Here is a 25,049-nt window from a genome sequence, read left to right on the forward strand (position 1 = left end):
GATTAATGCAAAGTCAGTAGGAGAACTGAAGAAAATGACAGTGATGCTGTTATAGCCAGTACGGGCAGGTGGAAGGCAGTGAGGATGAGAAGCCATTATTTTTCCCAGACAGGCTCTTGGGTTTTTTGGCCAGTAAAATTCAGTTTTAATGGTGAAGAATTATACAGTATATTAGCCTTGTTTTAGTGTATTAATCACCTCAGTAACTGGAAATTTAACCACTATAGTCTGTGGTAAATCCTTTTGGAGATGTGAGGAAGTGGATTTTGGTCCATTAAATGTTACAAGTGTTGCCACTACAAACTTTAAATATTGAGGGGCTGTGGTGTTTCAGACTTCCTGACGATTGCTGTAGTGTTCCTTTATTTGTTAAAGAAAAAAACCATGCACCAGCATTTTTGAGACTCATTAGGAATGAGCACAGCAGCAAGAAGATGAGCTGTCGTTTGTTGTTCCAGCTTACAAATTAAGTCATTCTACTGATAAGTGCAAGCCTTATCCAAATATCACTGCAGGCAGAATTGCACAACCTTCCACCCTCCTTAGGACAGCACTTCTCCCTCTTGTCTGAGATGTGCAGAGATTAAAACCTTATGGTGGATGAGGTGTAAAGAAAAATGCCTCATTCATAAAAACATGTAGAGCTAATTATATTTAAGCTGTATCCTGCTGTCTGACATCAAAGATATATCATATTTAGAAAATCTAAAAGCAGAGTGAAACCTTTAGGGAAAAAATGCATCTGTATCTGTATGCCCATCCAGTGTCTGAAATGGTAATTTCTTATGATCTATGATTATAACCATTTTGGACTCTCTGGGGTTTAATGCGCTTCTGCTGTCTGACAAATCATTTTTAATGAGATACTCATGGCTGTACTGGGTTGAAGAGGGCTGCTAAAACCCCCACTTACAAGCCTTACTACTACTCTGAATGACTCTTAGCTGCAACACCTCTTACTTAAGCTTTTCTTGCCTGCGGAAGGTAGTGCTATCAGTAGAATGAGTTGGTTTGGGACTGTGGTGCATTTCCCATGTTTTATTGACAGAGAAACTGAGGGATGACTGATCTTGAACAAACCTTTGTACTCCTGATATTTTTATGCAGACACTTCATGTGAAGGTGATTGGGTGCATGTGGTGCATTTTATGTTTGTCAGCCATGTGATTGCTTTGATATTTAGGCTTGATGGGGGCAAAACTGGTGTCTTGCAGGAAGCCTATGTGCTGTCTTCTGGTGGAAGCTTTCAAATGTAGCTGACTACTGTGATGTATTCTGAAGTCCCTGAAAACAATTATTTCACAGAAGTCTTCATCTTAAAAAAACAAAACACCAAATTAAATAAGCTTTCTTCCAGAAAAGATTTCTTAGTAGGATTTAAAAAAAAAGGCAAAAGAAATTAGCTCCTTTACGTGCTAAGAGAAATGGTCATGGACTGTGGTGTCAGTTCCTTAGAAAGCCACCTCCCAAAAGCCAGGCTGTGGGACTGGCTGCTTGCTGTCAAATCCCTTTGCTTCAGGAAACTGATTCCTTGTCTTCTGTCTTCCTGCAAGTCTCCTGAAGTGGTGCTATATCCACAGCTAACAGCTGGGTTAATATGACTCCTGAGCCATCCAGCATGGATCTGGGTGGGTGTGAAGGGCTGGGACCAAGGGAGGACTTTGACTGGAACAGGTCACTAAAACTACGTAATTCTCACCAAGGGCTGATGTCAAATGGGGTTATACATCTGTGAGAGTGATGTCAGATGGGGTTGCAAATCTACAAAGGCACTTGACTTTAGCGCCCATTTGCTGAGTAACTTTTTTCTTTGAGCTCTGCACGACACCTCTGGCTTCCCATCAAACACTGAAAATTTAATCGTGTGAAAGAAACGTGCTCTGTCAGTGTATCACTCTAGAGTTGGATTGATGGTGGTTGCTTTTGTTTTATTAAAAATAGCCTCTGCATACAGCTGTGCATCTTGGAAACCAGAGCATCACTTTGAGGAGTGCATGTGACATTTTGTCTTTGCAAGAATGATGTGTCATAAATGAAACATGAGATGGACATTATTTTTCCACATTGTTCCCGGTAACTGCTAATACATCCCACAATTGCTAATGGTTCTCTGGGTTGAAAATGGTTATGGAACATTTCAGAAGCTGTAAGAGAAAAAAGAATCCATGCTGGAAGGCAAGATCTGAATTTTTTTAACTCCACAGCAGCTTTGTTCCAAATCTCAACTTACTGGCCCCAGCCCAAAAAATAGTTTGTTCTTTCCTGCACAATGTACTATTGTATGGCTGCCAGAACATGAAGGTACAACTTTTCACTTAAAAAAAAACCAACAAAACCCAAACAAAACAAAAAAAACCCCAAACACACACACACACACACACACACACACACACACACACACACACACACACACAAAAAACAAAACAACAAAAAACAAAACACCACAAAAAGGCCCCCAAGCCTCCTCAGCATCTGCAGTTAGCTTATGTGTATCCTTAAACTGAAAGGGAGCATCTTGCACCTAAAGAGTGGCCTGTGATCAAGACACATGGTGTGATTCTTGGGCATGTCCTGTGCAGGGCTAGGATTTGGACTCAATGATCCTGTTAGGTCCCTTCTAACTCAGAGTATTTTGTGATTCTGTGAAGAAGTGTTACTTCTGTATAGCTTGCACTGGTGTCTGCTTCAAAGGTTTTATTTTTAGGAAAATTTTATTGGGTTGATGTGTAGGAAAAATAGAGACAACATATTAGTAAAGTAACTCACATACCAGTACAACCTCTCATTCCACAGAAAGGCCTTTTAATTAAAGCTCCAGTGCTTTTTCTCCAAGATGTACAGCTGTGTTTCCCCTATGAACCATCAAGAGTCAAACATCCATCTAAAATGTTCTGGAACAAAAATATTTCAGAGAAAGTATGTGAGTCTAATCTGTACCCTTGAAAGGTACAGCCACCCTCCATTATGAGGCATGTAATGGATCCCACCAAATAATGGATTTCTGCCTCTGCTGTTCTTGTTGCAAGACAATTCCACAATCCACTTCCAGCAATTGTTATATACTTTCTTGTTTCTTCTCGTCCAATTTAGGCCAATTTTATTGCAAGCATCAACCTTTACCAATAGAGTAAGAGGTAAAATAATGCCTAAACCTAGAGAACATTCAAATTTCCCCCTTTCCTTTTAAGGGAAATGTTAACAGAATGACTGTTACTACAAATCACTGTGTCCAGGCATCAGAAGCTACACAATTCACCTCACTGCTGTGTTCTGCCTTAGCATTGATGGCTTCTGCCTGAGTTTAACTATTAGTCACTTGACAAGAGCAAGTTGCTCTTTCCTTCCCTTGGACTGCTGCCTTAAAGAAGTTGCTCTAACTACTTCCTTGTTTGTCCTAGAGGCCTTCAGAGTTAAAAATACCTTGATTTCTTGATGTTCAAAGCTAGAAACCTCTTTGCTCTCTTTATCTGTGTAAGGTAAAAATAAATAAAGAAGCAAAGGATGAAATTCAAGAGGTGGAGCTCAAGTAAGATGTGGGCAGTATCTGCTGCTCTCCCCTCTTCCCCACTCTCTGCCTTAATGTCACTCAGAGATGGGCTTTGCTGCTGCTTGGGACCAAAAGGTCAGTCAAAGCCAGGGTGAGAGAAAGTAACAAAGCCCGGAGTTGGCTGACTGTCATCTAGCAATCAATAGTGACTTTTATCAGGGAGCTGCATCTCTAATTTCTCTGATACTGAATGCACTCTGTGAGCTTGAGGCGGGCTATCTGCATTTTCTCTATTTAAGATGCTTTGCAAGTGCCTCTGACCATATAAATATAAGTGAGCCTGTGTCCAGTGATGTGATCGAACCTATGACACATCCCAAGGCTCTGATCCCCAGGGATGAGAAAGGACCGTATGTCTGCACTAAGTCACTTGTGAATACCTGCACTGGGAAAGGCTGACATCCAGCAATTACAGCATCAAAACTGATACATAGAGGATGGCACAGGTTAAAACAGGAGCAGATTCCTCAGTATCTCTGCATACATGCCATACAGCATATATGTGTCTATATTGGTTATATGATACCCCAAAAACCCAGATGCTCTTATAAGTGTGATTCTTCCCCAAGTCCTAGTTCTGGAGGAGGCAGGACACAGGAAGGAACAATATAGTGCTAACGTGCTTTCTTGTGGGCATTACAAAAGACGGGAGTTCTTTTGGAGGACTTTGTGTCTATGAGGAGAGGAAGGGTTTCAAGAGAGGAACAAAGACTTAGGGAACCAGATTTAAAAGCTTGTTCTAAACAGGAGATGAATGTAGACTCATCTAAGCTGAGTGATGTATTCCTATGTGCCTGTACTGGCACCTAAGAGGCAGGGCAGAGGCTGTGCTTGCCACATCTCCAACATGCAGCAAGGCATGGAGGCAGGCAGAATTTTATCTTCTAACTTTTTTCAGCAATGGCCCTTTAAGGCTGAGCAAGGCATGCGGTATGGACACTGCCCAGTCCAAACCCAGCAGCCACGTGAACTCTCCCCAGGTGGGCAGTGCCAAGCTGGCACAGCAAAGTTCCTCCCCCCCCGCCCCCCCAGTGATAGAGGGAGTCTGATTGAACTTGCTGGCTCCCACCCACTCTGCCCTAATTTTCCCCAGGACAAATCAGAAGAACCTGACTCCAAGTGCAAGATTTTGGGAATATGTGTCAGAGATGCCTGACAGTAAAACATCCGTCTTGTCCTCATTTCTGCATGGAGTGCTGCAATGTCGAATGAAATAACCTTCCAAGCTGGCTCTGGTGCAGAGGTATTTTGGTTTATGTTATTGCTGAGAGCTTTCACTCTGATGAGCTCTTTCTGCCTCTCTGTCTGACTCTCTGATGTCTGACTCTCTTCACTCTTTTTTTTTCCCTTGGGTTGGGATGTGTGCTGTTTGTAATGCATCAGGAAGTAATACGCAATGAGGAAACTCTCATCATCTGTGCATCAGGGAGAGAATTACTGACTGAATGCTGAGCAGTCAAGTTATTGATTCAAACCAAAGCCCAGTCTCTCTGTCTGCTGGGCTGGTTACATCCTTCTGGTTCATCGCATTTAATCGGATTCCCTGAGCTGCCACACAGAAGGGGAGAGTTAGAACCAGATCCATCCATAATGTTTTCTTCAAAATCCAGTTCTGTATCCCCTTCTCCATCCATGGAACAGGCAGATTCAGATGCTCTGGACATCAGCACCAAAGTGCAGCTGTACGGCGTGCTCTGGAAGAGACCCTTTGGGAGGCAGTCAGCCAAATGGTCCAGGAGGTAAGTCACAGTTGCTGAGGGATGCTTGGGTGAAATACAAACCCTAGGGGTTCTGGAATGACTTAGAGTCTTGAGTGCTTGGCTCTTCAAATGTAGCTGTCCAGGCAGAGTCCAGGGGTAAAACTGTGACCATAATTCCCTACTATTCTGAGTTGGCTTTATGCATGTGGCACCCCATTGTGCTCTCTTCTTTGTCCAGACCTTGTGCTACATGCACTTCATGGTGGGAATAGGGACTAGCTGCCTCCTCTGGATAATTATCTCATGACAGTTTCACAAGAGAGGAAGAGTCAGCTCTTACATTTTGCCCCTAAACTGCTTGACTTTGTTTTTTAGCACTCGTTAGAGCTCTTGAGTCCTTTGGATGTGAGATGGCTAGGCTGAACTGACTGTGCGTGTGGATCTCTGTGTGTGTGTGGTCTGCAGGGGTTTGTGGACCAGCATCAGTACTACTGTGCTGCCTGACAGTGATGGCATGCTTGGAACAGCACATGCAGACTCGTCCCTGGGGAGGAAGTGGCTCTGAAGTAACTCCCATCTGGTGTTAGGGAGTTGTAAGCTGCTGTGTGTTGTCTGTCAGCAGCCAGGAAGTTTGGTGCTGGAAAGCATTTGCTATAACCTTTTACAGGAGAGAATTATGTTCTATAGTACTGGAAGTGATGGCTTGGTTTTTAGTTTAGATTTAGTGTAGTTTCTTTATGCAAATCACTGAATCTCTGGTACTTCCCTTTTGTGGGCAAGTACTTTTTGTTGTAGTTTGCAGTGTAGACACAAACCACTTCTAAAGCCAGCTTTCCCAGTTTTGCACTGTATAGTAACCACAATGCTGTCCCATCTAAACCTGTGAAGATGGCATAGCCAGAAAAATAGTTAAATGCTCCCTGGGAAGGAGATTTTATGTTTGTAGCATCTTTGACCTGTGTACAGGTTTTATTCCCTCCCCCCAAAATGGCCTATTTTCACTCAAGAAAGAATTTGTGCTGATGCTCCCTACTCAGCTCCCAGATATTGATATTTAAATGAATTATGTCTGGGAACTAAAGCGAGTGTGTTACGGAAAAGAAGTGGACAGAGGAAGGGAGGGGAAGGTAATTTGCCAGGGAGGAGACATTCTTAAAAGGCTTTATTCTTCCTAATAAAACTTTCTTGCAGGCAAATGGCCCATCTCTGCTCTCTCTGTCATTATTTATTTAGTGCCACTCTATTCCTAGAAGTCACCCCCATCTTTGGCAAGTGGTAAATATTTTAGTGCTAGCAAGTGGGAAAAGGTGGGGAGGTGACCATGTGGCTGGGATGCTATGGAAGGTTGGTTGCAGGCATGGCAGCAGAGGGTCCTGGGGGACCAGACACAGGTCAGTGAGAGGTGAACACAGGGAATCCATTGGGTTTGGAAGGAAGAGGGTTCTGGAGTAAATGGACTGGAACAGCAGGAACAATATGTTGGGAGATTTTTTTGTCATGAAAGAGACTTGCTTTAGAGTAGAATAACCTTGCATATTATTATAAGTCGATCTTTATGTGGGGATAAGGAGCAATTCATCCATTCCCCCCATGCTCAGCAACACATTGTTTTTGTTTTGTTTTTTAAATGAAAAGGAGAAGAAATGTTTCCTGCTCCAGTTACATTGAGAAAAAAACAATGACTGTTGCTCAATAGTTTTGGATCTGATCTCTGAACAGTGTAAGTTTTTTTCTGAAATCTCAGACTGGACAATACTACTCTTAAGGAAAGTCTTTCCAAGACATTGGAGATAAATCAGCATGTAAGGGGAGGGTATGACAGGTTGCTGGTGGAAGGAGGGAAACATAGCACAGTTAACAGTAAGATTTTCATTTTATCTTCTCTTGAACCGATCCTGGCTGTGGCATTGCAAAGCATGCACGTAGCCTTGTTTTCCACAATGGCTAACAACAGCCACAGCATGTGGGCTTAGGACAGATAGAAAGGATAATTATTTAGGTCTGCTTTCTGCTCAAAACCTTGGAAATCACACAGCCATGGAGAAGTGTGTGTGCAGCATAGGGGCAGCAGGAGCTGTTGACTTGACACGGCTGCGAGTCAAGCAGAGCGTCTGCTTCCCTCTCGTCCTTGGGACGCTTCCCGCCTGGCTGCCTGCTGTCAGGAGCGTACACCTCCTCCTGCTCCCTGCCGGCATCAGGGCAGGCGGCAGGCAAGAAGGCCTAAAGCTGTCAGGAGAGGAAGAGTGAGGGGAGGTACTGTGGACTCTGAGCTAACATGCTAATGAAGAACATTTGCCCGTCGGTTTCCTGAGCTGTCCCCAGGGATAGAGAAGTGAGCTGATCTAGCAACTGGCATTCACTGCCTGTGCTCCTGGACTGATGCCCAGAAAAACACCATTGGAATGAAGGACCAAGGAGACTGCTGCCGTTTTATAGTGTAAATACTTCATCTTGGCCATTGTCACATCAGAAACTTTTACAGAGATTAGCTAATTAGTCTCATTAACTCTGTGGCACAAAGAAAGCACTTTATTCTCAGAGATCAGGTATCTCTACTTGTCCAATATAGAGCTGTTGTTTCTAATCCTGGCCAGATCACAGCTCTGACTTCACATCCAAGTCACTCAGATTGTTACTGTTCCTCTGCTATTCCATTTTAATTACCCTGTGATGTCAGTGATTTCTTAGTGCAGGACCCAGCGGCAGGGATGGGTGCCCCACAGCAGCTGACCACATGTGAATGGATCTTGTATTACCTGAGCTGCATGTGGCATGTGGGTGGCTGTCCCAGGCCGTCTGGCCACTCTCACCTTTGCTGCTGCTCTCCAGCCTTTTTGAACTCTGCTGTGTTTATGAATCGCTTCTTTTTTTGGTTTCTTGTTTGTATTCAAATTCTTCACCTGTCTTTCCAGCACTCCCTTTTCTACATCTGCCTAATTTAGATATGTGTCTCCTGTCCCCCAGTCACAGTTCTAACTGGGTCTTTCCCCATTTTCCCCATCTTTCTCCTTTCTGCTCTTGCTCAACAAGCTGCTCCTTTAGTCTTCAACTTGCTCTTGTGTCATTCAACTCTTCTACTCGTTTAATTCACCCCTCTTTTCACTGTGCTGCCTTGATAATCGTGTGTTGTTGTATGAAGACTTTGTCCTGAAGGTCAGTTAAAGTGTTGTCTTCCAGGTAAGGGTAGAGGAGGGAATATGATCTGAGCATAAATACATTATGTCCACAAGCTAACCAGATTTTCAGTGTTCTTCCTTCATTGTTTACACTGGGATTTTGTTCTTATTGCTCTTATTTTGTAAGTTTTTCATTCCAAATCCCCACATTTTCTCTTCACATCTCTGAGGTCAGGGATCTAAAAGTTCATTATCTGTGAAGCACATCCATTCTCAAAGATTTGTGCTATGTTTTGTTCTTGATTTTGTTTTGATTTTGGTTTCCACTGCAGCATAATCTATAATATGAGGATTATTAGCACTGAGCAACAAAAACTATGTAACAAACTAAAGCCTGGCTTTATCTGGGGGTTAAAATTTAGATAAAAAATCATAAAGTTAAGGATCAGTATTTTTACCTGTCTTGCAACTGAGGTTATTCAGACGGAACAGAGTGTTGAAAGTGATGAATAATCTTTCTCTGTTTCATGTGATGGGTTGACTTTTATTCCTTAGATTCATGTTTGTGCTCACAGTATCTGGTTCCCCTCATCTCACTGGACCAAGCACAGGCCTTTGTCCAGGCAGGACTGTTCTTTTAAGATATTATTTCTGTATTTATTGTGGAGATATGGTAACATTTCCCTCTACAAAATCAAGTTCTCCTTAAACTAAGCATTAGAGACATAATATGAAGATGCAGCTACACATAAGAAAACTTTCTCATAGAGCTGATGACCAGAGGTGTGCGGACAATGAATCAGAAAGGCACCACAAGGCTTCTATTCACAGAAGTGACATGGACAGGAGGAACCAGAAACAAGCCTTTTATGCTCTGTGGAGGTCCCTCTGATGTCTGCCTTGGGCAGGGTCAGCTCTGAGCCTGATGCAGGGCTCATGGCTGCCTTTGCCATTAATGCAGATACATTTGAAAATGCCAGTCCTTGTTTCACACAGAGGTGAGACCTTGATGAATCCACTTTTATGAGTAATATGTCCCTCAGAGATGTGCCTAATGCAGCTGCTAAATGGGCTGATATCTCAAAGTTATGTGAGCAGTTCAAGTGTGGACAGCCACCACAAGCATGGACATGACACCTTGCTTTCCCAGCTTAGCAGACATTGAAGCTGATGTAATGGTAAAGCTTTCATCTAAGTATAATAATAATTGTTATTAATAATTATGTTAATTTATTAGTATGATGATAATTCTCTGCCAGCTTCAGCTTCTTTCTTTAGCTTTATTTGCTAGACTGGTTTTAAATTGCTGTGCTTATCTCTACTGGAGACAGTGTTTGGCTCCATCTGACAGCCCATCTTCTTCAGGAGAGGACTGGGGTGGGATGGGCATGTGAAGGCATTAGAACTGTCTTTGTGGGTCAGCCCCCTGCCTGTAGCCCATCAAGGTGCAGGAATGCTCAGGCTGCACAACTGGACAGCACTGCCTGTAGAAGTCTCCTCCTGATCCCTCCCAGAAGCAGGAGGGTTTCCTGGGAATGTTCGTTTTGTTCACAGAAATATCTTATCCTTTCCAGTTTCCTCATGATCTCTTGGCCTTGGGACCACATGAAAGTGATTTACACAGCAGTGTTTTGTGCAGCGTAAAAGGCATTCTTTAATAATTTTCAACCTACTGCCTTTCACTTTCTTCCCAAATCCCTTTTTCTTATGTCAGAAAATACGTACAGAACAGTGAAACACTTTTTTTTGTCATTTACTCTTTTGAAACCTCGTTACTAAACTTGTCCCCATTTTTTTTCAGCTACTCTTCATAATTTTTGAGTGCTGCAGACATTTAGATCAAATTGAAACTAAGTCAGAGATCTCTCCCCTGTATCATTGCATGAAGAGTAAATGCAACCTCAATTTTTGAAGAGAGGAGGGACTCTCCCTGGGGCATTTTGAAAATCCAAGTATGTTAAAAGTGGTACTCCTTTAATCATAATTTTGAGGACATGCTCCAGTAAATTAGAGGCTTAGTTTACAGAAATTGTGATATATTATGGCTGCTATACAGTGATTATCATACCTAAGGCTAACTGAGCAGAACAAGTCATATTTTAACATTACACATACGAGAAAAAAATTATTCAATTTCCTTTGCGGTTATGAAGGTCAATGACAGAAGACTTTGCCAGGAGCTCTGCTTAAAAATATCACTAAAATTATTTCTGCTCCTGAGTGCTCTAGTGGCCATTTTTTTGCCTCAAGTGTTGCTTGCAGGTGCTAGCCTGTGACTCTCCCTGCCATATGACTCCCTGCTACTCTGTTAGAGTGGAAACACTTCCCTGCTGGCTTATTATGAGATGAGAGCAAAGAGGGTGGCAGGAAGCAGATTGCAAAAATGAGCATTTAGTTGACCTTAGACCATGTGAGAGACCGTTAAAAAAAAGAGCAGCTCTCTTCCAATAGGTTGAATCCAACATACGTGAGCTAGACAGAGCACAAACAGATAGAGGTGCCAAAAGTCTTTGGACCTGTTTGGGTCACAGTGCTGTGAGTAAGTGGTGCTATGGTTTGCCTTCCACACTGGCATATGCATGCTGGGGTGGGAAACTGTAAGCACAAACTACTTGAACTTGATTCTTGGTGTTAAGCACTAGCTCTTCTGTGAGCACAAGTGAGGCATCTCATCTTAGACTTAGGTGGGAGTAGTAAACTCTTCTGCTCAGAAAGCAGCTTTAGTTAGGTGGAGATTTTTTTGTGCTGTGAACCACAACCTCTGTTCTAGCAGAATTTATTTCCTTTCTTTGTCTTAAAGGTTCTTCATCATTAAGGAAAGTTTTCTGCTTTACTATGCTGAGAGTGAGAAGAAGAGTTTTGAAAGCAATAAATACTTCAATATCCACCCCAAGGTGAGCAGTATTTGCACAGGGAGGGGGTTATTCTGTTTTCATCTCCCCTCTCCCCCTTTTCTCCATGGACCCAGCAAGTGAAGAAGAGGTAAGTCAGAGACTTCTCGCAGATCCAGGGAAGCCTCCAAAAAGAATGAATCACATCAGTACCTTTTCGAGATACTTAATGATTCAGCAGGTACATGACTTCTATTTTTTTACCTGATAGTAGATGTATTCCCTAGTTTTCATGATCTCCCAAATAGCTAATTTTCTGACTGTAAAATTGCTGACAAAAGCTGACAGCTTTGTTTGCTGCTTGTTCCTAATGTGTTCTTGTACTCATTAGCATCTGATAACCCACATGCTGTCAGTTCTGAGGATTGGCCTCCATAGCTCTGCTGCCTGGCACTCTCACAGGGGATCCCTGTGTTCTGAGGCTGCTTTTGTCCTCTGTAGTCCCTGGAGGCTGATGAAGCACACATGCTTCTAAAGGTGCTGATTTCACCCAGCCTGGTCAGTGGCATCCATCAGGCCATCTCCACCCACAAACAGCATGTGTGGGGTGTTGACTTACTGGTGGTGACTGTAAGGGATGCACAGCCTCTCTCATGATACCACACTGTGAATATGCAACATTCACCCCTACTGGGAAATCACTTTCTCCTTGATAACTGAGTTCCTGCTTCCATGTTCTAGCTAGCAGCCTTCTCTCTGTGGTGAATGCAGGACTACCATCTTTATCCCCTTTCACATCCCAGTTGGGGGGGGTTTCTGGTGGTAGTGGGAGTCCCTTGGCTTTTCAGGAACTGTGTGTATAGCCAAGGCAAAGCAGAGGCCCACAGGTGACCAAGGGTGAAAGTTCAGCTCCAGATTACTCAATAGCTATGCTTGATTTTGCTGACTGATTGGAGTGCTCTGGTTTATCCCCTAGGGTGTCATACCCCTGGGAGGCTGCATTGTAGAGCCAAAAGAAGAGGCCAACATGCCTTATGCCATAAAAATCTCTCATGAAGACTTCCATGTAAGTAGATTTATTTTCTTCTAAAAAACCCAAACACCACAAAACATGTTAATGTTGATGAGCAGAGCTGGATTGGTAGTTTTTTCTCTCCCCACTGAGCTATGCCTACCTATTCTGGGCAGACTGTCCTGAGAGAGGGTGGCTTAGCATCCCAAGTCCCCTCAAGGCTTTGCTGCCGCTGCTTGGACAACCAACAGGAAAACTTTCACTTTCTGATGCCAGGTTTTTTGATACTAGTGGACCAGTAGAGAGATACTCAGGAGCCCTAGAGCTCATGTAGCCCTATCATTTTGTCCTTACCATGACCACTTGCCACATGCACACTTTCCAATGTGTGGTAGGCCTGGGTCGTATTTGCTACCATGTGATGCCGGCTGTGGTGGGCTCTCCTCCCTCCACAGCTGTGCTAGTTGTGTCCATTTCATGCCCTGAGTGCACAGAGGTGCATAAGGCACCAGCCTCTCTAACCCGGGTTTTTTTCCCCTCCACTCTTTCAGGGTAACATTGTTCTAGCAGCTGAATCAGAGTTTGAGCAGGCTCAGTGGCTGGAGATGCTACAGGAGTCTGGAAAAGTGTAAGCTTCTTTCTGTTCCTTATTTGCTTTGATCTGCTCTGTAGATGTGTAAAGCATAAAGGGGAAGAAGCCAGATCAGAAGGACCACAGGAAGTCAGACAAGCTCCTCAAAACTAGTGAGAACTTCACTTGCCTCCTAGACCTATTTCTTCCCTAAACAGGAATGCTCTAAAACTGACACAAAGCTTCCCACCTTGGTATGCAGTGTGGTGCACAGTGTGGTTCTTTGCTCACAACCCCAGGCTGTCATCTGCCAAATGCTGATTTACTGAGTGCCCTCTGCTGTCCCTCTCTTGCCTCAGAAAGGTGGGACGTGAGCCTGAACGGGAGACCTCCTGGTCCATTTTGTGTGGGGGAAAAAGGTCTGCAGGCTTGACAATGGTGGAAGTCAGAAAACCTCCCTGTATGAATCTGTAGTAAAGTAAGAGCAGAACAGGCAAGGCAGGAAGCTTGTGAGCAGCTGTCATGTGGCTCTGCCTCCTGCTGGGAGCGGGGACCTCACCAGCACAGTACTGGTCACGCTGAGATGTCAGTAACAGCCCTGAAGGAATTGTGTGTCCTTAGGGTGTGCATCCCTTCTGCTCAGATCTGAGGGCACTCAGGCCACACAGCTGCAGGATTTGACCTCTCAAGACAGTTTAGTTCTAAAATGTGGAGGCAGGTTAAATCCCAGGAGAGTAGGTGTTAGTAAAGCATTTCCAGCCCACCCACAGGGATGAGAGGATTTGACTGCTGCATGTGTATGGTACTGAGTTCTCAGTTTATTGAGAATGCTGGAGAGAGATTTGCAGTTTGTTGGCATCCAGCTCTGCAATCCCTCAGCACTCGGGACCTTGACAGTGCAATGAGAAGCTGTCCTGCAAAACCAGAGCAGACTTCTAAATCTCAGCAGATGCAGAACATGTAACACTTAAACAGGGATTTGACTTTCCCAAACCAGGTATAGAAACTTCCCAAGTCTGTAGAGCAGGGCCCACTGCTCAGCTATGAGGCTTAAAGCAAGGAGTTCTTTGTTCTGCCCTACCTGGCTGCATTACAATGTGTATATGTGGTCTCTTGTCACTACAGGGAAAAAAGATGTTGCAATTGTAATACCAGTGTGTAAAGAGTTTAAATTGTAATACCAGTGGGTAAAGGCAATATCTGAGTAAATGTCAATGATGTGAGGCTCAAAATGTTAATTTGTAATTAATGGGGAACTCAGTGTTATGGTGGATCAGCCCAAGCCAAGCTCTGGGCTGCTGAAGTGTGCCTGGCTTTGGTGCTGGGGCAAGCTGTTACCTCCATATGAACTGCAACACAAAGCTGTCCATTGAAGTTTCATGGGAGCAGGAGTCCTGTGGGACACAAGACCCAAGGCAGAAGTCTGGCACCTACTCAGCACAAGCAGACTTGGCCACTGCAGGGGAGAAGGGACACATATTTAGCCCTTGAGCAATTTGAAGTTTTTTATTCAGTTGCACAGGCCTGCATTTCCCTTCACTAATGTTAAGCTAACCTATTGCCAAGGCAATAATTTAGGACCAAATCCATCTTCCAGGTGTATATGGGAGAGGAGGAGTGTGGCACAGGAGGCATTCTCTTGAGTGAGCCCTGCACAGCTGTGTATATCACAGAGCCAGCCTTTTCTCTAGTCCTTGCTTCAATATTCCAGCAGTAGTGTTTAAAACAGGCAGTAGATAGTGGCTGCTATCATACAGCAGACTACCTGCACCCAGCTGAAAATCTGTCTGAGACACCCCCTCCCCTCCCCTCCCCTCCCCTCCCCTCCCCTCCCCTCCCCTCCCCTCCCCTCCCCTCCCCGCTCCTGTTCTTGCATAAGAGAAGTGAGCCGCAGCTCCAGTGCCGGCCTCTAGTGCTGATAATAGCCTACATGTCACAAAAAGCACAGATTATGTGATTTATGTTAGCAAGGTCAGGTTGGGAGCTAAGCAGCAACCAGAAAGGCCAGCATAGGCCAGTAAAGTGATCCACAGTGAATAGGAAAGCTGAAAGGATACAGATGAAATATTCTAGACAGTCTGTTATAGTGTGCTCTTGTTTCTGCATGGAGATTGCACTGCCGGTGGCACTGCAGCACTTAGTTAGTTGTAATCATCCTGCAGTGTCCCTCATTATTTAAAACCAAACAAATGAAAAAAGAAATCACAAACAAACATCCTTAAAAAGCTTCTAAAACAAATTCCATTGAGAGAGATATGGAAATAGGGGAAAGAATTAAAAATGGACCCAATCTGGAAATGTCCTCTATCCTTTCTCCTTTGTGTTAAATTTTATCTGCTGCCTCTTTACATCAGGATGGCTGGAGGGGTGGGGGTTGCGCATGCACAACTCCTTGCAGCCTCCACCATCATGGTCTGCTCAGTGATACCTTCAGGTCTTCACTCCTTGCCAAGTGTTCCAGTTGGACAGGGAAATGGCTTATTCAGTGAAGAGGGGAACTGATGGTCTCTCCACCCTTCTAACATGTTGTGACTTGGGCCTACCACACTTGCGAGATCCTGGATGCTTTTTGGAAACACACAAAGCCCTGACTCCCAGACCACCAGGCTCTCTTCCTATTCAAAGAGACTTTTTCTTCTGCTAGTCAGGGAGAGGGGTACACATAACACTCTCTTTGCCCACAGCAGTGTTCCCTGAATTAGTTAAAAGTAGACTTTGTGAGCAAGGGAGCGGGAAAAAGTGACATAGAACACATGTCCTGTGTCTCCAAAAGTTGGTTGTGGCTGCTCCTGAGAAAGGGTAAAATGCAGGCAAAACTAGAGAGATGTTCCCAGTACTGCAAAAGGACTGGAACAGACAATGGTTGAGATGTATCATCATGGCTGGGCTTTGCAAACGAAGCTTTGGGAAGGGCTCTCCCCATGTGGGTGTGCCCTTCCAGCCTGTGCAGTGGATTTTTTAGGTGAGGCACAGTGTGTGCAGAACTGGCCCCACCCTTTAACTCCTGAGGTTCATCTGCCAAGGACTAGAACCTACAGCCCCGGTATTCCCAGGAGGTCTCCCATCCAAGTACTAACCTTAAGTACTAAGCGGGGCTGATCCTGCTTCGCTTCCGGGATCTGATGGAATTGGGCATCAGGGTGGCACTTAACTGCCTTTGAGATGTATAGCAAATGGAGACACTATACAGTTTGGGGTATTTTTAGGAGTGCATTATAGGGGTGCTTTCTATTTGTACTATGAGACTTCCTGGCCCTGTGCTTTCTGGCACTTTAAGCAATGTAGCTTTTTCTGATGAAAGCTCACTCGGAAAGAAGTACAAAGTCAAAAAAGCCATTGCTTGCTCCTCAGCTGAAGTCAGAGCCTGTACCTCCCCACTGCTGTGGCTACACAACCCCGCTGGTTCCAGCAGATAAAAGGAATAAAAATTCAAATGCTACGGTGATACAAATGCATCTTCTAAGTTACACTGCAGTGGGTGCTGTAACCTTTGATTTACAGACAGGAACACATCTTGTTAGACTGGGGAAGAGAGGGAGCCCTGAGAAAATGAATCTAATAAACAGACACCTTAAAGGCTACAGCTGTTTTGAAGCCCTCCATATAATCATATGATAAACTGTTGCCTCCTCCACTCCCCCCTTGGGCTGTTTGCGGTTGGCTTCTGTGAGATCAGACTTATCCTGTATGAGGGAAGGTTAGTGTAAAAATGTATTTACACCCACATATTCTCACTCAAGATGAAGATGTTTACCTGTGGGCAACATGACACCTTTTTCATTAGTGTTCTAATTTCCTCTGCACTTTACAAATATCCTCATTAGCTGAGAAGAAACATAGCTATCTGCAAGGAGCACAGGGCAGTGCTTGGGCTGCTGGAGCTGTGAGCTGCCTGGTCCCTGGGGTGGTGTGTGTTTAATTTATTCGTCTGGCTTTTGTAGAGGCAAAGTACAGGTTGCCTTGAAATTGTTTTATAAGAGGTTCTCAATTTAGCAGTTTCCAAAAGGCTACAATCTCAAATGGCTCACAAAGAGGCTTGGTACAGGAAAGCATGCAGATATTCAATATTAAAAAGCTCCCTTGGGATTTAACAAAAATGGCAGAATTTCTGGGCAGCAGTTGCTGTTCCTGTATGTGCATCTTATATAAACAGATTAGGATCAATTTTATGTGTGTGGGGTTTTTTCTGATGAAACACAAATAGATGCGAGAAGCAAACACCACTTCTGGTTCTGTTTTGTATTTCTGTGTCCTTGTCCTTAATATCTGGGTTAAAGTCCATCCTGTCCATCAGCTCAATCAGTAATGGACATCTGTTCCACAGGTCTTTTTTGCAGCTTAGCTTCATGAAGTATTTGAGACCTTGGGATCCTCTGTCCTATGGTCCTGCAGTAACACAAGATGTTCTTTGAATATGCCTGCTTCCTTTAGCATTCCCTACTTGCCAGCATCTTATCTGGCTTTTGTCTCTAGTTCTTCATTGTTAGTCCCAGTGGCTCACAAGTTTAGCAGGGGAGGGACTGATTGGTTCCAGGAGAGATGGTGGTACCAGAAAGACTGAAGATAGAAGGCTAAGAGAAGAATTCAATAAATGGTTAATGTTTGAAGAGGAAGAGTGACTGTAACAGCAAAATACTGGAAAGATTGTGGAAGACAGTGTCATTAGCAATGGGAAGTTATTTGAGTTAAAAGCTAAAATCTGGTCCCACAGTCTGTCAGGATCCATTTAAAGGGCTCCAGGTACATCCTGTTGCAGTTGAAGGCTGCGGATGTGCTGGATTGATCTGGAGAGCCGTTAACCTTAAGATCAATTTAGAAATCTCCAAAACACTGGAAAATAACATTTGAATAGTTGTGAGGTGTTGGCATGCAGCTTATGCATTTAATAGAAAAAATAATAATTACTCAGTGCCAGGGAAATTTCTACAGTGTATTTGTGGAGAAAAATTTAGAGAATCACTGTCCCAACTGATGAAAGTCTGCATGTTTGAATTACTTGGTAGTTTGCTAGGCTGAGTTGCCTGTCTCAATCTGTAGGACCCTTAGCTCTTTTACATTTCCTGCTTTGTGCCTGCTCTCCCTAGGACATGGAAGAATGCCCAGCTGGGAGAAGCCATGATTGAGAGCCTGGAAGCCCAAGGACTGCAGCTGGCCAAGGAGAAACAGGAGTATTTAGGTAGGAAACTCTTACTTCCAAAAGCCTTAAACCCCAAACCAGCCATTATGCTTTTCCTGGAGTTGTCACTGTGGTCAAGCCAAACAGCTACAAGTTTTTACTCTTGACTATTATTGGATGAAGCTTTTGAGTAGTCAGCAGCTGAAATTCAAGTTTGAAGGGAGTCAAAAAACATGCAAAGGTTAAGGTAGGACCTAGACACCTGTTTGGAGCATGAAAGGAAGAACATGCTTTGGCCAATCTGCTGCAGTCCTGCAACGCCTCATGGCTGGTCTGCACAAACATTTGCTGCCCCTGACATGTTTGGATGTGCTGGTTTCAGCTGCTCACCAGGCAAGCACCCAATACCTTTGTCTCCCTGAATCACACAGGACTGATCCTTCTGAGGCTGATCAGAGCTTTTCATGCAGGAGTTTTCTTCAGCTAGCTGGGGTTTTTTTTTGTCTTATTCTACTTAACCTTTGGTTTTCTCACTCTGTTCATATTGGAAGCAGGAGCATTTACATGGTCTTATTTGAGGTGTCTAATGGCAGTGGTTAATTTGTCAGTACTGTCTCCATGGAAAAGAGAGAGAACAGTGTCTCCAGATGAATATAGAATAATTTACGTGGGAAGAGACTTCTGCAGGTTATCTAGTCCAATCCCCTACCAGTCACTGGATGGCAGTACCTTGGATGCTATGGCTGCATTGCCTGTAGCAAGAGCCAAGGGAGAGTAGCCATTTAAATCCAGATGTCCTCTAAGTTAGAGCATTCTCAGACCCCTTCTGATCTGAATGCTGCTGGTCACATGTGTGTGGCTGAGTGACTTGTCTGGACAATCATCTGCTTTAAAAACAAGCTGGCAGCAATTTGGGTGCTTCAGGTTGGTGATGCCTTGAGCAGGGGCTTATAGTATGTACTCCTAATCACCAGGCTACTAAAGGAGTCTTAGAGAACTTTTTGCACTTTTGTTATCTATGCTGATCAGGGGTGATCTCAGTATATGGTCTCACATGCAACAGTGATCATAATTCTAGTATCAAGGCATGTTCATTCTGGCCATCTAAGTGCCATTCACACACGTGAGTTGATGGATAGTCTCATATGTGAGGCAGGGAGGGAGAAGTGGCTCCACACCTGGCAAAGGGGTAAATGGAGAGAGCTGAGAGAAGGACCTGGAGGGACAGGAACAGAAGGAAGATTGGAAACAGGAAAATTTTGTCAAAACAATTTTTTGCAAGTACCAGAGCAGACTAAATAGGCTAAAACACTAAAGAGGTACAATAAAATTCAAGGTGATGGAGGTATAGAGGAACACACATCCTGTGGCAAACAGGAGATATTTGGAATATAAAATATATATTTAACTGAGTTCTTTGGTCCATGACAGGAACATTCAGAGTTGGTCAGTTGTCACAGTTGGTTACGTTCTTTTGACAGCAGTTGTCTATTTCTATATAGCTGCTGAGGCTTCTGCTTCATTAGCCTTACCTTCAGTGATCTGTGTCCATCCTGCAGTTAAACTTTGAGGTCAGGCACTGTTCCTGGCAGCAGGTCAAGGCTCTCTGGAGGAAGCAAACATTGCTCAGAGGAATTCCCCGAATCTACACTGAGTTACCTTTCACCTGCTTCCCACCTAGTTAGGATCCAGGTTGCACTCTCAGATACGGACTTCACAGAAGGTCATCAAGTCCAAGGCTTGGGCCCCCCAGGAGGGGCAGAAGAGGGAAGGTGGAAGAGCTTCTGTGTAATTACAGTGCATCTGTGCTGGGTCCTGGTCAGGAGGAAGAGGGCAAGAACAGGAAGGGAGAGGCAGCAGTGGTGGTCAGCCGAGCTTTGGCAGTGTAACAGTATTTCTCTGGCACCAGGAGCCTTGCTGTAGGCAGGAGGTAGAAGTCTGCATTTCTCCTAGCAGTAGTGATCCTGCTGGCAGTAGAAATCTTGTCAGGTTCCCAATACCAGGGAAACCAGTGGCATTCCACTCTCCTGGTATGGGGAAGACTTAACCTAAAAGTGCTATAGTGAATCTGCCCCTGCTCTCTTGGCAGCTGAGTGTCAGAGCTGAGAGCTAAACTCTGGACTTACGTTTGAGGAGTGTGTTTCTGTCTAGCTTCCTGTAAGCATAACTAAGAGCTACCTGAGGCAGAGCCTCTGAGGTTAAGGCATAGCACAAGGTAGGTACATCAGGCTGCAGTGTAAGGAGCAGAGCAGGACCTCTGGTGGGTGTGTGTCTTCAATAGACAAGAGCAACTGTTGTTGAGAAAAACTGCTCTGTACAGCAAAAGTTTTGTGGCAAAGTTAATGGATTGATTTCTGGGCTTGGCTGGGACATCCCAGGGTGACAATAGGGAGCTTGCAGTGATGCCCACAGGGCTAAGGAGAGGATGATGTGCTAGGCAGGTGGGGATGGGGCACTGATCTGCAGGAGAATGACTGCTGCTACATGATGTGTGACCCTGTGCATCCACTTAACCTTTCTCTGCCTTTGTTTCCTTGTCTGTGAAACAGAGATAAGAATATTTTCCTGACTCAAAGGACAGTGAAGGTTAGTTCATTAATACTCTTTAAGAACACTGAGAGGAAACCTTAGAAGGAGTGCACAGCAACATGGTTGTTCAGTTTATTAAGTTATTTGACAGGAGGGAAGTTACAGAATATCCCATTAGTGCCATCTTAGACTTTGGAGACTCCCAGATAGATACCCACAAAGGCATAGGGAATGCTGCATTTTCAAGCTTCAAAAAGTCAGTGTTTCATGTTTGTAAATATCCCCAGGATATCAATTGCTTTTCTCTGTGCTTAGCCTTTGTTTGTGTGCTTGCAGATAAGCTAATGGAAGAAACAGAAGAGCTATGTCTGCAAAGAGAGCAAAAAGAGGTGAGTGTTCATCACAAACCAACATCCTTCAACTTCCATGTGGCAGAACTGGAAGACTGGGAGTTGTTGGTTTGAAGGCATGTCAGGGTTCAGGGAGAGAGGCTTGCAGAGCCACAAGAGTCTCCAGCCAACCTCTGGACCCTGTGGATAAAGAGTGGAATAAGATGTGTGCCATGAGATGGGTCTTGGAAGTGTATCCCTGCTCCCTTTCCCTTTTTCCATACAGCGTGCTTGTAATTATGTCTACAGGAGAACAAGGGAGGAAAATCAAATGAAATTCACATTCACTGGATTGAATTATACAATTATTTGGCAGAGAAGACTGTCAATCAAGACCTGTTTCCACAGTCAGAAAGCAAATAAACAGACCTGACGTTGCTCTAGTGTAGAAACAAGGAGCAGAAAGAGCAGTGTGGTTTGTTCTTTGGACACACTAGAGATGGATAGAGTAATAAATATTGCACTAGAGAAAAATCAAGAGAGCACTCCCTTAGATGTAACTATTATGTCTTAATTTATCTTAGAATCATAGAATGGTTTGCATTGGAAAGGACCTTAAAGACCTTTTAGTTACAGCTCCTTTCACTAAACCAGATTGCTTTATCAAGTTTAGTATAATGGTTTTCTAACCTATTTCTAACTTAGGTTTGCTTAATATAATAAGAGTAGATCATTCTTATGTTTACACCAAAATTACGCTTTTTTTATAGCTCCATCATAAAGTCATTTTAAGATAGCTGTGCAAATGGGTTGCCCTATTACACACTATGAAAGTCTGCATGGATGTAGAACATCATGTTACAACCTTTGCAAAGTGTCTCATGTTCTTTTCTAGTTAATCCAAAATCACCATTTCACCTCTTTAGAAAAAGACAGCAATGCTGCCCTTGGCTTCTCAGGCCTTTGTTTTTCTTGCATACATTTCTGGAGAGCTAAAATCCAAAGATTACTTGGACACCCTGTTAAGGCTAAGCTACTTCTGGCTTTGCAGGGAGACATCCCCTTCTGATGAGTTAGCCTGCCGCTGCACGGCCCACAGCCATAGGGCCTTGTCTGAAGATTCTGGAACAAATCTCTGCTCTTACAAAGCCATGCACAGTAACTCCATTGCCCACAGCAGCAGATGGGGCCAGGTTAGTTTGAAGGAGTTTGGTCCTGTGAAGGACTGAATGTAGAGTTCACTGAGCTGCGGCAGTCTGACCTTGCTGGGAGCCTGAAGGCTCCAGAGAAGTATGTTGGGAAAGAAACTTGAACCATGTATCTGCACCATGGAGTGAGACTCTTAATTTATCCAGTGTCAGTGCTGCTTTTGTGACCAGTCTGGGTCTGCAGCAGGAGTTCTGCCAGGGAACCTGTCCAGGAGCTGAACCCTTGCTGTATTTTGTCCCTGTCTTTCTCCATCTGCACTAGGTCTCCGTACAACTGCTTCCTCTAGACTAGGGAAGAGGCTGTTTCACTGCTTGAGGACAGCTTGTACCATTTGGTGCTCTCTAAGTGTGGTTTTATTAGTGCAAAGACAGTGACAGACTGATTAAACTGTGCAAAGCTCTAACGGAACAGTTTGTGTTTTCGTGCCCCAGTAGTGAGGGAAAGCAAGGCTGAGCTATTGGAAAAATCACACTTCAGGCACAGCAATTCTGGGCCTGTAATACTCCTGTCCAGGCTATCTGTACCTGCACATGTGGATGCCTGGAAATGGTACATTCACATGGAGTCCAACATTCCTTGGGAGCTTTGGACCTTCTGTATGCATGCAGCAGAGCTGACCTGTGCAGACAGCATGTCTGGGATTTCTGTGTGCTTGGTAACCTTGCTGAGACTACTGGATATCTGAAAATCCTCAACTAACTAACTAATCCCTTCTAATTGCGCCTGGACAAAAGTGTGGTGTGATCAGATGCCCCATGGCTCTACAGAACTCAGGTTAAATGCCAGGTTTAAAGTCCCAGGCACTGTGAACTGGGAAGCCTTTCCTAACTGTCAGTAGAGTACAGTACTGTCTTCTCTTCCGGTCCAGGAACTCGAGCGTCTGAACCAGATCCTGGAAGCAGAGAAGCAACAGTTTGAAGAGGTGGTGAGGGAGCTGCGGCTGGAGCAAGAGGAGATCAGACGGTGAGGCCACAGACTGCAGGGCAGAAAAAGGAGACAAAGTCCCACAGTGGGTGAAAATGCCACTGTGGTGGTGAATCAGAACAGTTTGTAAAATCCACCTATTTTGTGCATGTAGGAAGTAAATAGATGCTGTATTGACCAAAACGGGAATGGTTGTGGACTGTTTACCTGCATTTGCTATTACTTGTGTGACTGATACAGCTTAGTTTCATTTTGCATTCAGCGCTCCAGCAATTCATTTTCAAGGGGCTAGGACATAAGCAAACCCCAGATTAGCTGGAGTAGTATGGCAATGAAGGTGCTAGAGAGGATTTCAGAGGCAATTACTTTGATTGGCTGACCAGCGCTGTGGTGTCCAGACATATGAATCTGGTTTTCCACCATCAGATAAATGTCACTGGATGAATGATGATGTTGCCTCACCAAGAATAGTTTTACCATTTTAAGAATTACACTATGGAAAATGTAAGCAGCAAATATACCTAGAAAGGGAAGGATCAAAATGCATTGTCCTGCATGTTGAAAGGGTATGTTTAGCCATTGACCTCTTTTTTTTTTCTCTCCCTAAATAACATCTCAGACATGCCAGAGTGATTTTGCAAACTATTTTTGTTTTTATAGACGACCTACCTGTGCTTAGATATAACTGCCCTGTCTGAATTCTTCCAGTTGCAACTATGGTCCTGCCCTTGCTAGAGAAGCACACTAACAGCTGGGTTTGGTTTGATGATCAGGAGGCACAGTAAAGTTCCCGAATGTGTTCAAGGCATGATGTGATGCTTTCTAGCAAGCTCCTGACTCTCTAGGACTGCCTTCACCAAGAGATGCACAGCCTGAGTGTAGTCTGTGGGGCTAGTGCTCCCCTGCAATAGCTGTCATCCTTTTTGCTTCTTTAGGGAGCTAGAGCTCACAGCCTGCTCCCTTAAAGGAGTGGAGGAAGAAAAGAAAGAGTTGCGAAGCCTGACACAGACCTTACAGAACACCCTAGAGGTGAGTGACCACTTCTCCCCTCTAAATGACAGCATTATGGGCTGAAAGCAATGGTGTCCTAGGAAATGAATCTAACATCTGCTAGCCCCAGAGTTAAATCCTGTACAGATGAACAGGTTTATTTAGTAGCTACCATCTGCTGCAGAAAAGGATGAGAAGTGACAAAGAGCCCAGCTGAACCAAAATTTTTTCAGCAGTACCGGGTGATAGGATGGTAGGCAAATAACCAAAAGTTGCGGTTTGGAAGCTTAGGTTGAACACTAGAGAGAGAATTTTCACCAGATGGATAGGCAGGCAGTGGGAGAGTCAGAGGAATCTTCATTGTGGAAGGTTTGCACAACTGGATTGTAGAAAGCCACGGCTGACCATATCCTTCTGTGCTGGCAGACCAGCTCTGAACAGGAGGCTGCACTTGAGACTACTGAAGGGTCCCTCCCAGACACCATGGCTGTAAGTTTGTGGGAGATTTCCGAGCACTTTTTTTTCTGCAACTCCCTAAATTCTGGTGGAAATTGGAGTGGGAGAGAGGCATTCCGTGTTCATGGAAGAGGGCATGGTGTTCCCAAGGAATTGTGTACCACATGGGAACATAGGAAACAGAATGCTGATGTATTAAAATCTTTCCTGACTTGGTATCACTCTGGTGGATTTGTGGAAAGTGTCTTTTCTAAATGTATTTTTGTGAGATTTCCACACAGCTGGCCCTCAGAATCTGCTGTGTCATTCTTAATGTTTGTGTCAGATCCTGCAAGTTTGTCCAGAAATCTGTTCCTTTGAGCTCTTCTTGCCTGAAGTTATGCGTATGAAAAAAGAACTGGAAAGCTAGAGAAGAACTGGAAAGCTAGTTCATGCTCTAGTTGCACACTGAACCAAACACTTCACAGGCAAACAGCATGAGATGTCCTATTGCTCTGCAGTTAGAAGTACCACAGAGAGTGGTACAGGAGGTGCCTCCAGTTCCCATTGATGAGCAAGCCGAGCGGGGAAGGCAGGGAAGCTGCTTAAATCTCTGATGCACTAGGGATGCACAAAGCACCAATCTTTCAGCTGTGTCTTTACTAGCATAACACATTAAAGGAGCCTGCAGGTTCTCTTTGCCTTCATAGCAAAGGCTATGGTGGAGGCTTGCTGCTCTA

General features: G+C 44.2%; 1 protein-coding gene across 1 annotated transcript in view; it reads left to right on the forward strand.

Moving 5' to 3' along the window:
• The first annotated feature begins 599 nt into the window (after positions 1 to 599).
• PLEKHD1 (pleckstrin homology and coiled-coil domain containing D1) overlaps positions 600 to 25,049 on the forward strand; it is a 32,525-nt gene continuing 8,075 nt past the window's right edge. Inside the window, exons 1-9 of the mRNA XM_071558178.1 lie at positions 600 to 4,790; positions 4,931 to 5,286; positions 11,164 to 11,257; positions 12,171 to 12,260; positions 12,758 to 12,834; positions 17,862 to 17,953; positions 20,759 to 20,811; positions 22,829 to 22,923; positions 23,820 to 23,913. Of these exons, the coding sequence (XP_071414279.1) occupies positions 5,138 to 5,286; positions 11,164 to 11,257; positions 12,171 to 12,260; positions 12,758 to 12,834; positions 17,862 to 17,953; positions 20,759 to 20,811; positions 22,829 to 22,923; positions 23,820 to 23,913 (744 nt within the window). The 5' untranslated portion in view covers positions 600 to 4,790; positions 4,931 to 5,137. The remainder of the gene's footprint in view (positions 4,791 to 4,930; positions 5,287 to 11,163; positions 11,258 to 12,170; positions 12,261 to 12,757; positions 12,835 to 17,861; positions 17,954 to 20,758; positions 20,812 to 22,828; positions 22,924 to 23,819; positions 23,914 to 25,049) is intronic.

The sequence above is a fragment of the Pithys albifrons genome, chromosome 6 (genome assembly GCF_047495875.1).
Source record: "Pithys albifrons albifrons isolate INPA30051 chromosome 6, PitAlb_v1, whole genome shotgun sequence".
Taxonomy (NCBI): domain Eukaryota; kingdom Metazoa; phylum Chordata; class Aves; order Passeriformes; family Thamnophilidae; genus Pithys; species Pithys albifrons.